Source organism: Mirounga leonina, unplaced genomic scaffold (genome assembly GCF_011800145.1).
Source record: "Mirounga leonina isolate KUSES-001 unplaced genomic scaffold, KU_Mleo_1.0 Mir_200, whole genome shotgun sequence".
Classification (NCBI taxonomy): Eukaryota; Metazoa; Chordata; class Mammalia; order Carnivora; family Phocidae; genus Mirounga; species Mirounga leonina.
In genome coordinates this window covers 25,478,541-25,491,976 of record NW_023270503.1, presented here as the reverse complement: position 1 = coordinate 25,491,976, position 13,436 = coordinate 25,478,541, and the positions used below count along the sequence as shown (strand labels likewise).

The 13,436-nt window shown below is 37.3% G+C and overlaps 1 protein-coding gene across 2 annotated transcripts; it reads right to left on the bottom strand.

Moving 5' to 3' along the window:
- Positions 1–5,834: 5,834 nt before the first annotated feature.
- Positions 5,835–13,291, bottom strand: ZPBP2 (zona pellucida binding protein 2). 2 transcript variants are annotated; one of them, XM_035027402.1, is made up of 8 exons: positions 13,202–13,291; positions 12,888–12,953; positions 11,669–11,794; positions 10,139–10,300; positions 9,315–9,533; positions 8,601–8,683; positions 7,460–7,640; positions 5,835–6,890 (listed from the first exon to the last, which is right to left on the bottom strand). In XM_035027402.1, the coding sequence occupies exons 3-8, from the start codon at positions 11,745–11,747 to the stop codon at positions 6,796–6,798; spliced, it is 819 nt and encodes a 272-aa protein (XP_034883293.1). In that variant the 5' UTR covers positions 11,748–11,794; positions 12,888–12,953; positions 13,202–13,291; the 3' UTR covers positions 5,835–6,795. The 2 variants fall into 2 exon arrangements, with proteins under 2 accessions (XP_034883293.1, XP_034883292.1); XM_035027401.1 differs by having other exon boundaries at positions 13,099–13,285.
- Between the last annotated feature and the right edge of the window lie 145 nt (positions 13,292–13,436).

Sequence of the window (13,436 nt, the reverse complement as noted above, 5' to 3'; positions counted from 1 at the left end):
ATCTGTCAGTTTATCTACATTCTTCCTTCTGAGGGACTAAAGAAGCTTACAAAACCGAAGGAGGAAGGGAAGTAGGGCCCTGAGAAACATTTATCACATGCATGGACTGTGGGGTAAGGAAAGCTTGCCAAGGATGAACGCAGTTAAGATGCAAATATGGCAACAATCTAAAGTGTAAAAGGACACTGGAGGATGAAAAACAAAATGTAAAAGGAGAAAATAGTTTCCTGGCTCAGGAAAAAAGAAATTCACAAACTCAAGAGCAGTGCCTACATTCTGTGGGATTATCTAAAAGAGCTGGGGAAGGGGCACCTGGGTGGCTCAGTCACTAAGCATCTGCCTTCGGCTCGGGTCATGATCCCGGGGTCCTGGGATCGAGCCCCACGTCGGGCTCCTGGCTCAGCGGGGAGCCTGCTTCTCCCTCTCCCTCTGCCTCTCTCCCTGCTCATGCTCGCTCTCTATCTATGTCTCAAATAAATAAAATCTTAAAAAAAAATCTTTAAAAAAATTTTTTTAAATGGGAATAATGAATATGTAGCTACTATGACAAACATGAGGACTATTGAACAACTGCATCAAAAACATTTGGAATAGTACCCGGCACACAGTGCTATGTATGTGTCAGCTCTTCTTTGAGAGCACATGCAGCTTTTCCCCCTTCAGTTCCCTGGGCACCTATCTCTCTAGGATGGTTCTGGTGGTAGTTCCACCTTCAAGAAGGAGACATTCAATTCTTTTTTTTTTTCTTTTAAAGATGTATTTATTTATTTGAGAGAGAGAGCACAAGTGAGTAGGGGCGGCGGGGGGGGGGGGGCAGAGGGAGAGAGAATCTCAAGCAGACTCCCCGCTGAGGGTGCAGTCTAACACAGGTCTCGATGTCATGACCCTGAGATCATGACTTGAGCCAAAATTAAGAGTCAGAGGACGCTTAACTGACTGAGCCACCCAGGCGCCCCGAGACATTTAATTCTTAAGGGGACAGAAGTTTCCCTTTAGAATTCAATCATTAAAATGTTCACATTCTGTTTCTCTCTTTTATAAAATTCTGTTTCACAATGAGACAGACTATTATAAATAAAAAAATAATAATGCATTAGTCTATCTCAGGGCAACATTATATTCATTAACCTGTGTGACTAATTCTTTTTACACTGACAGAGTAAAACTGTCCAAACAACAGAGATTCATCCTTACTGGAAAAGACACAAATTCTGGGTGTGGATTTACCTTCTGTGCTCAGAATGCTTCTTCTGCCAGCACCAGTGGACTCATAGGGTGCCTTATCTACCATCATGACATACCACACGGCATTGTGTCTGATCAAGGAATTCACTTCAAAGCAAAGGAAGTGAAGCAATGGGCTCATAACCATGGATTTAAATGGTCTTACCACATACCCCATCACCCAGAAGCAACTGGTGTAACTTAAAGGTGAAATGGCTTACCAAAATCTTAGTTACAGTGTCAGTTGAGAGATAATACCCTGAAACAAAGGGGTTCTGTATATGCTTTGAATCAGAGACCAATATATATAGTGCTATCTCCTTCATAGACAGAATAGAATAGTCCAGAAATCAGAGGTGCAAGTAGGAGAGGACCCTCTCGAAATTATACCTAGCAATCCACTTGCAGAATTTTTTTACTTTCTATCCTGGCAACTTTAAGCTCTACCAGTTTGGAGATCACTGTCCTCAAGTGGGGGAATGCTTCTACCCGGAAACACAACAATGGTTCTTTCCTGAATTGGAAGATGAGACTGCCACCTGGACATTTAAGCTCCATATGCAACGGAATCCAACAGGCCAGAAAAAAGGGAGGCGGTGTGTTAACTTACTGACTGGAACAATGATGCTGATTACCAAGGGAGAATTGAGTTGCTACAAGATGGCAGCAAGGAGGACTGTTTCTGGAACCCAGATTTTCTGAGATGTTTCTTAGTTCTTCCTTGCCCAATAATAAAGGCTAATGGAAAACTACATAGCAACAACAATAATAAAAAAGGGCAGAACATGATGACCCATACCCTTTGGGAATGAAGATTTTGGTCATTCCACCAGGTAAAGAACCTGGAGCAACTGAAGTTCTCTGGCTGAGGCCAAGAAAAAGACGGCATGAGTAGTTGAAGAAGGAAGCCACAGATACCATTTACAACCTCATGACCAATTACAGAAACAAAGTGCTTTGCATATTCTCTCTTTGATTGTTATATTCATGGTTATTTTAATTCACTACCCTTTTTTCTTCTGATTTTTAGTTCATATTCAAGTTGTTGGAAGTGAATTTTACAATTTAGTCCTTAGGAAACAGAATGGGACTGTGAATGAATCTGAGGAATAATTAATATAGTCAGCAATAGAAACAATGACTATTGGAACTATGTGTTGCTATATTTTTAGGAAATGGTGAATACTTGTATGATGGATAGCTGTATCTTCTTAGGTAGAAATATAAAAGTTCTTTGTCAATGTACAAATGTTCAAAGGTATGTAGAAAGGTGTATATGGAAGCTGAATAGTCAAAGGGTCGTACTGTGTCAGTTATTAATTTGTTGCCTCTCAGCTCCAAATATATTTTTATCTGTTTTGTGAAAATGGATCTGGGTCTTGTAAATGTTTTCCTTTACCAGCTGGCACAGCATTAAATTTGTCAGAGACGATGCTGAAGAGACACTAGAGGAGGAAAAGAATTTTCTTTCTGGTTCTAGATTGTTGCCTTGGCAGGCTCCTGAGACATTTCCAGTATTCATATCCCACAGTGCATGGTGGCCAGCAGCTTTGGCAAAAACCTCTCCTCCTTGTGTGGTTTTGTAGTTGAGTGAGAAATTACCCCATGAACAACTTTCCTTGGCACCCTAAAAGGTGGATCTCTGGAAAGTTAGAGTGATAAAAACTCTCAGCAAACTAGGAATAGAGTAGAACTTCATAAAGAACATCTATTAAAAAAACTATAGCTAAAGAGTGAATTCCAGCATCAGTGACTTCTGCCATTCAGTGACCCATGGTTGTGCCCTCTTCAGTAAGGTCTGGATGTCTCCTCTGGGAGATGGTGGCTCATTCTTGGACACTCTATCTCAGTCCTAGTGGCAGTAGCTGCTCTTTACATCTGCTATTCCTATATTCTTTAGGGCTCTCTTTATAACTTACTAGCCAATTCCTTGCTATTCTAATCCTGTTATAGTTAATACTTCTTTGTATTAAACTTTTCCTGCTCAAATTACTTTGTGTTTTCTGTCTCCTAAGAGGATCCTGACTGACTCACTTATCTACAATGTTAATATTAATACTAAATAACCCTATTATTAAAACCAGATGATATTACAAGAAAGAAAAACTGCAGACCAATATGTCTCATGAATATAAAAGCAAGAATCCTCAACAGACGATTAGCAAATCAAATCCAACAGTGTATAAAAATAATTATACACCATGACCAAAAGGGATTTATTCTAAATATGCTAGGATTATTCCACATTTGAAAATCAATTAATGCAATCCATCTCATCAACAGGTTAAAGAAGAAAAATCATATGATCACATCAATAAATGCAGAAAAAGCATTTGGCAAAATCCAATACCCGTTCATGATAAAAACTCTCAGCAAACTAGGAATAGAGTAGAACTCCCTCAACTTCATAAAGAACATCTATTAAAAAAACTATAGCTAACATCATACTTACTGGTGAGAAACTGGATGCTTTCTCTCTAAGATCCAGAACAAGATAAGGACGTCCTCTCTTACCACTCCTATTCAATATCATACTGGAAGTTCCAGTTAATGTAGTAAGAGAAGACAAGAAAGTGAAAAATATACAGACTGGGAAGGAAGAAACAATCCTGTCTTTGTTTGTAGATAACATGATTGTTTATGTAGAAAATCCCAAAGAATCAGGGCACCTGGATATGGCAGTCTGTTGAGTGTCTGACTCTTGGTTTCCACTGCAGGCGGTTTCCACTCTAGCTGTAATCTTGGGGTGATGGGATGGAGCCCGGAATCAGGCTCCATGCTCAGGGCAGAGTCTGCTTAGGATTCTCTCTCCCTCTCCCTCTGCCCTTCCCCCATGCACACATGTATGTACATGCCCATGCACGCCTTTTCTCTCTCACAAATAAATAAATCTTATTTAAAAAAAAAGAAAATCCCAAAGAAATCAACAAAAAACATCTTGGAATTAATAAGCAATTACAGTAAGATCACAGGATATGAGGTTAATATACAAAAGCCAATTGCCTTCCTAAATACCAGCAATGAACATTTGGAATTTGAAATTTAAAAAATACAATGTAATTTATATTTGCATCAAAAACCTTAAATATTTAGATATAAATCTAAGAAAATATGTACAGGATCTATGCAAGGAGAACTACAAAACTCTGATTAAATAAATCAAATAAAATCTAAATAAACAGAGAGCTATTCCATGTTCCTGGATAGGAAGACTTGATATATTTAAGATGTCAATTTTCCCCAATGCAACCTATAGATTTAATGCAATTCCAACCAAACTCCCAGCAAGTTATTTGGTGGTTATCAACAAACTGATTCTAAAGTTTATATGGAAAGCCAAAGATCCAGAATAACACAATACTAAAGAACAAAGTCAGAGGACTGATACTAACCAAATTTAAGATTTACTATACAGCGGGGCGCCTGGGTGGCTCAGTTGGTTAAGCGACTGCCTTCGGCTCAGGTCATGATCCTGGAGTCCCGGGATCGAGTCCCGCATCGGGCTCCCTGCTTGGCAGGGAGTCTGCTTCTCCCTCTGACCCTCCCCCTCTCATGCTCTCTCTCTCTCTCTCATTCTCGCTCTCAAATAAATAAATAAAATCTTTAAAAAAAAATATTTACTATACAGCAATCAAGACACCATGGTATTAATGAAAGGATAGACAAATTGATAAATGGAGCAGAATAGAGAACCCAGACATAGACTCACACAAATATAGTCAACTGATCAATGACAAAGGGGCAAAGGCAATTCAATGGAGGAAAGACAGTCTTTTCAACAAATGATGTTGGAACTCTACATCCATATGTAAAATAATGAATCTAGTCACACAAATTATACTCTTCACAAAAAACTAATTAATGTTAGACTTAAATGTAAAACATGAAACTATATAACTTCTAGAATATAACAGGAGAAAATCTAGATGACTGTGGGTTTGGTGAAGAGGTATGATGCCAAATGCATGATCCGTGAAAAATAAAACTGGTAAGTTGGACTTTACTAAAATTAGAAACTTCTGCTTGATGAAAGACACTGTTAAAAGAGTGAAGAGAAAGAATGGGAGAAACTATTTGTAAAACATGTATCTGAGAAGGAATTTGTAGCTAAAATATACAAAGAACTCTTAGAATTCAGCAATAGGAGAATAAACAATCCAATAAAAAAATGAACAAAGATCTGGACACCTAACCAAAGAAGATATACAAATAAACATATGGAAGGTGCTCTGCATCAGATGTCATTAGAGAATTTCAAATTAAAACAACAATGAAATTCTACTATATACCTATTAGAATGGCAAAATCCAAAAAACTGAAAATACCAAACGCTGGTAAGGATGAGAAGCAACAAGAACATATTCATTGCTGGTGAGAATGCAAAATGGTAAACCAATTTGGGAATTTCTTACAAAACTGAACATAATCTTACCATACAATCCAGCAATCATGCTCCTAGATATTTATGCAATTGAGTTGAAAACTTAAGTCCACACAAAAACCTGCACACAAATGTTTACAGCAGCTTTATTCATAATCACCAAAAACTGGAAGCAACCAAGATGTCCTTCATACATCCATACAATGGGATATTATTCAGCAATAAAAAATGATCAAGTCACAAAAAGACATGGAGGAACCTTAAATGTATATTGCTAAGTGAAAGAAGCCAGCCTGAAAAGTCTACGTACTGTAATTCCAAGTACATGACATTTTGGCAAAGGCAAAACCAGAGAGACATTAAAAAAATCAGTGGTGTCAAGGGTTCTGTAGCAAGAGGGAGAGATGAATAAGTAAAGCACAAGGGATTTTTATGGTGGTGCAACTATTCTGTATGAAACTGTAATGGTAAACACAAGGCATTATGCATTTGTCAAAACCCATACAACTGTATAACACAAAGAATGAACCTTAATGTAAACTATGAACTATAGTTAATAATAGTGTCAACTTTGGTTCATTACTTGTAACAAATGTATCACACTAATGCAATAGGTTAATAGGGGAAATTGGGGAGGGGTGAGGGTATACGAAACTCTATGTAATATCTGCTCAATTATTCTATAAATCTAACACTACACTTTTAAAACTAATTATTTAAAACACAAACTAAAAGCAAAGGGACCAAAAGAAACAACTTTTTTGGTTCTAATTACAAAGGTAATATATATGCCTTATATCATATCAGAGTGATTTCAAACAAATTAATATATGGAAAGTATAAAGTTTTTATTATATTATACTTTGCTACTCTTCTTGACCTTAATATAGGCTTAGGTACAGAGCAACAGATTCAGTTTGTAAACAGCAAAACATATTTCATTGAAAATCATCCACTAATACATTTTCCTTTGTCCACTGGAGATACTAGATTCCTTCTTAGAAATGCCATGTCAACTATCATTTAAGGTTTCTAAAATGTATGTTTTCCAATGTTTTGGTCTTATTGGTCTTATTTAATGGATCTCTGATGCTCCGGGATGTGAACAAACTATCTTATGTCCCCCACCTCCACAAGCAAGTAACAATACTTTCACCTATAGTCTTCATAATATGATTTTTGTTTGAAGTTTATGTGCAAGATTTAGCTCCATAAATACGGACGGAAATGCAGCTCTGACAAGTAACATCAACATCAGGACTAAAAGTCCCAGGACTACAAACCACTGCAAAGGAAAAATATGGAGTAGATTACTATCATGTCAGTGAGAAGTATTTTATACCAGTAATATAAATCTTGCCTTCAGTATCACACTGTTTCTATACCCTATGTTATACTGAGTAATGTTCAGCCAATTAAGTTGTGGAAGACTATTTATGAGTTTGAAACATTGTAATTTGATGATCTTAAAGGTAGGAGAAAGTTAGAATCCTATTTTTTCCTTTAATATCAGCATTTTACAGTATCTTTAGTGCCCCATTTATGAGTTCCTATTTCTAGGAAAAAGCAATTCTGTTTTCTAGATAGGACCATTCTGTTGTTTTCCTTTGTAGCATAGCAGCTTAACTCAGAATACTATAGAAATGTTTTATAAAACAGAAGAGTGCATTAGGAAGAATTAATACACATGAGGATGATTATATTTAGAAATTTGGGCTTTGAATTTTTACTTCCCTTTTACTAAATATAACTTATTGTGAAAGAATCACTATATTCAATTATCCTAAGGGAATTATTAATCTATTCTTCTGACTATATAACCTAAATATTTAGATATTTATATTTTATAATTACCGCAACAGCTAGCGCAATTACTGTGTAGACCTTCATTTTTTCCAAAGCCTGGACGACAGCTATCCATACGTATTACTTGAAAACTGTGGTCCACAAAATGCATAGCTGGTATAGTTTTATTAAAGTCATGGTAGTAAATATATGCTTGGCTCCGGAAAAATTCTTCTATCCGATTTCTTGCCTAAGATTTTAAAATACCAGAAAGAAGTACAATAACTAAATTGTGAACCAAATTTATCCTCCTATAGCAGAGGCAATGAAATATAGTATAAGCATGTCATGCTTTATCCAACAGATGAATTCCTGAAAAGTTGTGTGTTAATACTAAAATTAGTCTAGCCTTGACCTTATCAATTATTGTCAATTCATATGTACAATAGTTAAGAAAAATTAAATTGAAGTTTCAATTATTTGCAGCATGTCTATTTCATGTATGGATAACTGAGAGTTCATTATTTCTAATTCCAAAGAGCCAAGCAAAATAGAAACCAAAACTGTTCTCTAATCAGCATTACAAACCAATGATGTAAATTTTATTTTTTGAACACAGAGTTTAATAATAACTAATATTAACTGAGTGCTTTCCATAAGCCATGCACAATATTAAGGGTATGGGCTCAGGAACTAGATCAGGAGAGTAAAGGGAGTTTTTAGACTATGACCTTAGCCTCTGAGAATGGCAGAGGGGAAAGCAACAATTATGACCAGCAGAGATACAATTTTGGAAGAACTACTGGTTTAACCTAGGATTACATGATTGTGGGGCTGTTCTTCAAGCCGCTACTTAGTTACCATCTGGGAAACAAAAACCAGGGACCCATCCTTCCATCATAGAAAAAATACATACTATTAACCTGGGGAGCTATATATTATTCTAGATGTATTATTCCAAAACATCTTGATATAGCCGACTCTCACCATCTCTGCTTAAAAAACTGAAACCAAATATCAATAATACTTTACATTTTTTAAAATAGTAATTTAAATCTACTTGCTTAGAATGTCTATTATTAATATTCACAACACGGAGAAATCGATTTTTGAAGAAACATTTAAATTAATAAGATGAAGTATTTACAAAAATGTTTACATAGCTTGTATTAACTATTCAAATACTTGCCCCCTACACTGAAATTCTCACCTGGAGGATATTATGATTAGTGATATCTTCACAGTCAGCAGAATCATTGCATGCACCTTTCCACCCTGGTGCAAAAGGATTAACTGGAGAGGAAAAAAATGGTATCTTCACAAAAGGATTCTAAAAAGTTCCAACCATTCCAATAAAGCTTTGAATGCTGAATTCAGTACGTATGCACGCATGTGCTTAATCTATCTAATCCTAGTAATAGAGTAAAGTGCACAATTTGAATAATTTATACATTATGATTTCACTCCATCTGGGGGCTAATCAAAGTAACTACAATGAATGGAAATCAATTTGGTTTGGTTCCTCTCTTTTAATAGGTTCTTTTCAAAAACACAATTTAAGTTTTTGGGAATTTATAAATTAAATATTAGGTGGATAGTATTTATAAAATGATACTGACTTCTAAAAGATAAGCAACAATACTGGGGTGCTTGGTTGGCTTAGTCGGCAGAGCATGCAACTCTTGACATCAAGGTTGTGAATTCAAGCCCCACATTGAGCGTGGAGCCTACTTAAAAAAATAAGTAAAAAAATAAAAGATAAGCAACAATATATCATTGTTTAAAGTAAATAATTAATATATTAATTTTTAAAACCTTAACCAGGCTAGCACCAACAATATACTTTAGTGCTTAACAAATATTTAAGGCTTACTATTTTGTAAGATATCTCACATTAAAGAAATGTTAATTTTTTTTTCTTTACCTTGAAAGGCTATAAATAGCTCATGCATGAGGCCATGTTTGGGAATTTTAACAAAATGGCATTTATATGATGGTTCTACGACATGGCATGATAAATCAGAGATTAAATTATCCAAGATTTTCTTCAGCACTCTAAAAAGCAGGTCATTGTATCTTCCTTCACAAGACGTTGTGGTAAAACGTACAGCCATCTGATATGAATAATCAGGTTCCCGATAGGCTTTAAAAAATGATGAGAATAAAAACAATTGTGCTTACCATTGTGTTACTAAACAATTTGCAAATAACATGTAATATTAAATCTCATTAATCTTGCAAATCAGCATAGAAATTTATCTAATCAAATGTTTTACCAGTTTGTCCTCAAAAAATATACAAAACTAATAACTTTAATGAAAAAAGGTTGTTTTCATCTGATATATTATCTACTCAGTACAAGAGAAGAAATGGCTGGATATATAGATAAGTTAAAAGTATAAAAAAAAATAAGATGGGGGAATGTCTTAATTTGCAGAAAGTGTCATTGCTGCCAGCACTAGTCCAGTGAAAAGGATCATCAATTTGCTTTTATAGAATTAAACATCAGTTCTAAATGACCTGGCAAAATTGTGGTAAAGTAGATTGTACAGATGGTGGAAGTGGGAGGCTGAAAGAGGATTATTTAGGACACACTATCTAGATATCAATTTAAGAGTTTGCACGCCAAAATACTCCATAAGTCATAATGATTATATATAACAGACTCATTTTCACTAAATGAAGAGACCATACATTTAATTCTTATCCAAACTAAATGTATAAGTTAAAATGTGCCCATATTCTTACCAAAGATCATAAAGTCATATCTCTGCTTTACTATCGTTTCTTCTTGAGTTTCCGCTTTGACAGTCTTATAAGAAAGAGTACATGTATAAAGTCCAGAAAAAGCCTCCAGAAAATCTTCCATCATCAGCTTTCCTGTTTTAGTTATATTTATTTGATTATTTCCTAAACAGAAATAGTAAATACTTGGTTATTTAACATATAACATATTTAACATATAACAATTCAAACATTATTTAGTAGACTTGGAGTTATAAATAAATACAAAACTTAAAAAATTAATGGACTATTTAACTTCAAGAATTAAAAAAAATCTTAATTCTGTTATTACTCTATGGAAAACCACATAAGATAAGTACACTTTTAAAATATATTTTGGGGACGCCTGGGTGGCTCAGTTGGTTAAGCATCTGCCTTTGCCTCAGGTCATGATTCCAGGGTTCTGGGATTGAGCCCCGCATCGGGCTCCCTGCTCAGCGGGGAGTCTGCTTCTCCCTCTGCCTGCTGCTCCCCCAGCTTGTGCTCTCTCTGGCAAATAAATGAATAAGATCTTTAAAATATATATATATATAATATATATATTATAGTAAAGCAGAGATATGTAAAGCAGAGATATGACTTTATGATCTTTGGTAAGAATATGGGCACATTTTAACTTATACATTTAGTTTGGATATATATTATATATATATTTTTTGGTTTTCTTTAACTCATTTCTTGGCCTCTAATTTCAATTGGTTTATGCTGGTAATCTAGTAAATGAGATTACACTGCTCTGTAGTACTACACAATTTCCTCACATAAGACAGAAATTAATAATGCTAATATTCCAATACACTCTTCTAACAACATGAAAAATTACACATTAGATGCTTCATCTCCAATACAGATGCTACAAAGATAAATTTTGTTTTTGCTTTGTTTTGTTTTTTAAAGATTTTATTTATTTGACAGAGAGAGACACAGTGAGAGAGGGAACACAAGCAGGGGGAGTGGGAGAGGGAGAAGCAAGCTTCCCGCTGAGCAGGGAGCCTGATGCGGGGCTCGATCCCAGGACCCTGGGACCATGACCTGAGCTGAAGGCAGACGTTTAATGACTAAGCCACCCAGGCGCCCCTGTTTTTTTTTTAAAGATTTTATTTATTTATTTGACAGAGAGAGGGAGAGAGCACAAGCAGGGGGAGAGGGAGAGGGAGAAGCAGGCTCCCTGACTCAGGACCCTGGGATCATGACCTGAGCAGAAGGCAGACACTTAACTGAGCCACCCAGTGCCCCAAATCTTAGGTTTTATAAAAACTTTTGAACTAATATAGCTCTGGGAAGGATACAAAAATTACTGCTTCAGTTTTTTTCATAAATAGAAAATAAGGCACAGACCTAGATATAACACTATTTGCTGTATCTAAGTATGGAGCAGGTGAAACCACAGTTAAAATTAAATTTCAATTTGTTCATCCCAATAAGTGACAGTGCTTTTCTTTAAAAAAAAAAGTCCCTATCATTTAAGAAGATAACTAAGATCAAATAAATTACCTGTTAATGGCTTTTCATTAGGCCCAATCCATAAGTAGGTGGGGTCCACTGTTTCTTTTTTAGCACGTTTAAAATCCATACAGGCAAGGATTGGGCTACTGTGATGTAATTTTACATATATTTTCACTGACAAAATAAAATAATATAAAGCAAAATTAAATTAAGAAATACACTTCCTTCTTTTGTCCCAAAGACACACTGAGTAGTTCTTTTTGGATTTCAGTATTTTAAAAATCAGCATATCATTGTAACACTTAGAATGCTAATATAAATTTCTTCTTATAAGTTTTTAAAACTCTAGACTGATAGTTTTTTCTGTGACATTATAGTTTTGTTTATAAAAATGTACGTGATATATTTAGTTCATTTTAATGTACAGATTCAGAACTCACTTGAATCTCAATTCTTTGAAGGGTTAAGGGAATTGATTTAAAGATCAGAAAAGGATTTGAAATTGTTTGCAAAACTATTCTCAAGATAATCATTGTCATCCCTAAGAGGAACTTGATATTTAACTATAAATGTCCTCTTTTGGGAACAATAATTAAGCTTATGCTGGGGCATACTGGAAAGATTTTCTGCAGTTACCTATTCTGTGTTTCGGATCTGGTAGAGGCAGCAATACTCTACTTAGAACCAACGCAGTCCCACAGGATATTAATTTTAAAGTCTACTGAATGCCAGGCCCTAAACCTACAAAGAAGACACTGTCCCACAATTTGGGGAGTGGGGAAAAGGGGAAGGGCTCCAACATGGAGAGATCCCAAACATGACAAATGCTGTGAACTGGCCCCAAATTATCTAAAGCTAGCCGCGTGACCAATTTTCCTTGGGCAGTGTGGGAAAGTGTCAGCACAGTGATAAACGACTTTTGAGCTGAGCCTTAAAGGATGTGTAGGAGCTCCGAACAGAGGGACCTGCAGCCCTGGAAATCACTCTGAGTGGGCCTCGCACATTGCAAAGCAGCAGAGACACCTGGAAGTGAGGTGGCATCAGAGAAAGATCTGGACTGAATCCTAGCTCTTTATGAGCTGTGTGGCTTTAGGCCAGGTGATACACTAAGGCGTCGCTGTAAGGATGAAATGACGCGAGTGCCAAGCACCAGGTGGACGTTCAGTGAACTCTCTCTCCCTTTCCCTTCGCTGGAAGAACATTAAGCGGGGCCACTGCACACCCGGCTCTTCTGATAAGACTCTGCGGGCGAAGAGGTCCTTAGTACCTGGGTGTCCGGGCTTGCCATAAATGAGGCCTTTCCCGGTACGTTCAGAAGAACGCTGCCATCCAACTGTGGAAGAGAGAAACCATTAACTTTTTAGGTAGAAGAGGAGCGGGGGCTCAGAGTGGGGCAGGGCTAGGCGAAGAGGAGCGGGCAGGACTGGGAAGGGGGCGAGGCGGGTGGGCGGGGGAGGGGCAGGCGGCAGGAGCCCCACCTCCAGTGAGGTGCCAGAGCACCGCGGAGAGTAGGACCCACGCTCGCATCACGGCTCAGGGACTAGCGTCGCGGGAGGCATCGAGGGGCCGGCTCCTTCCTACCTCAGCCCAGGCCCAGCGCCTCCCCATCTCTCCTCCACAGAGCGGAGCAAACCGCCGGGGTCAGCTCCCCTACCGGTCCGTCGCGACAGCTGGAGCGGACGCACAGGAGAGCGCGTGCGCGCTCTGGGGCCTCGCGCGCGGGGGCGGGGCGGGCGCGTGCTGGGCCAGAGCACAGGAGGCGAGCGCCCCGCCCCCTCGCGCGCACGCGCCCGCCCTCGTGCGAGGGCCTCGCGCC

Excerpts from the sequence above, each read along its gene's own strand:
- ZPBP2 (XM_035027401.1), bottom strand. The coding sequence starts at position 13,147 with ATGCGAGCGTGGGTCCTACTCTCCGCGGTGCTCTGGCACCTCACTGGA. Across the intron at positions 12,954-13,098 it reads GCTCTGGCACCTCACTGGAG|TTGGATGGCAGCGTTCTTCT; the intron begins GTGGGGCTCCTG and ends TCTCTTCCACAG. Across the intron at positions 11,795-12,887 it reads TGGCAAGCCCGGACACCCAG|TGAAAATATATGTAAAATTA; the intron begins GTACTAAGGACC and ends TTATTTTGTCAG.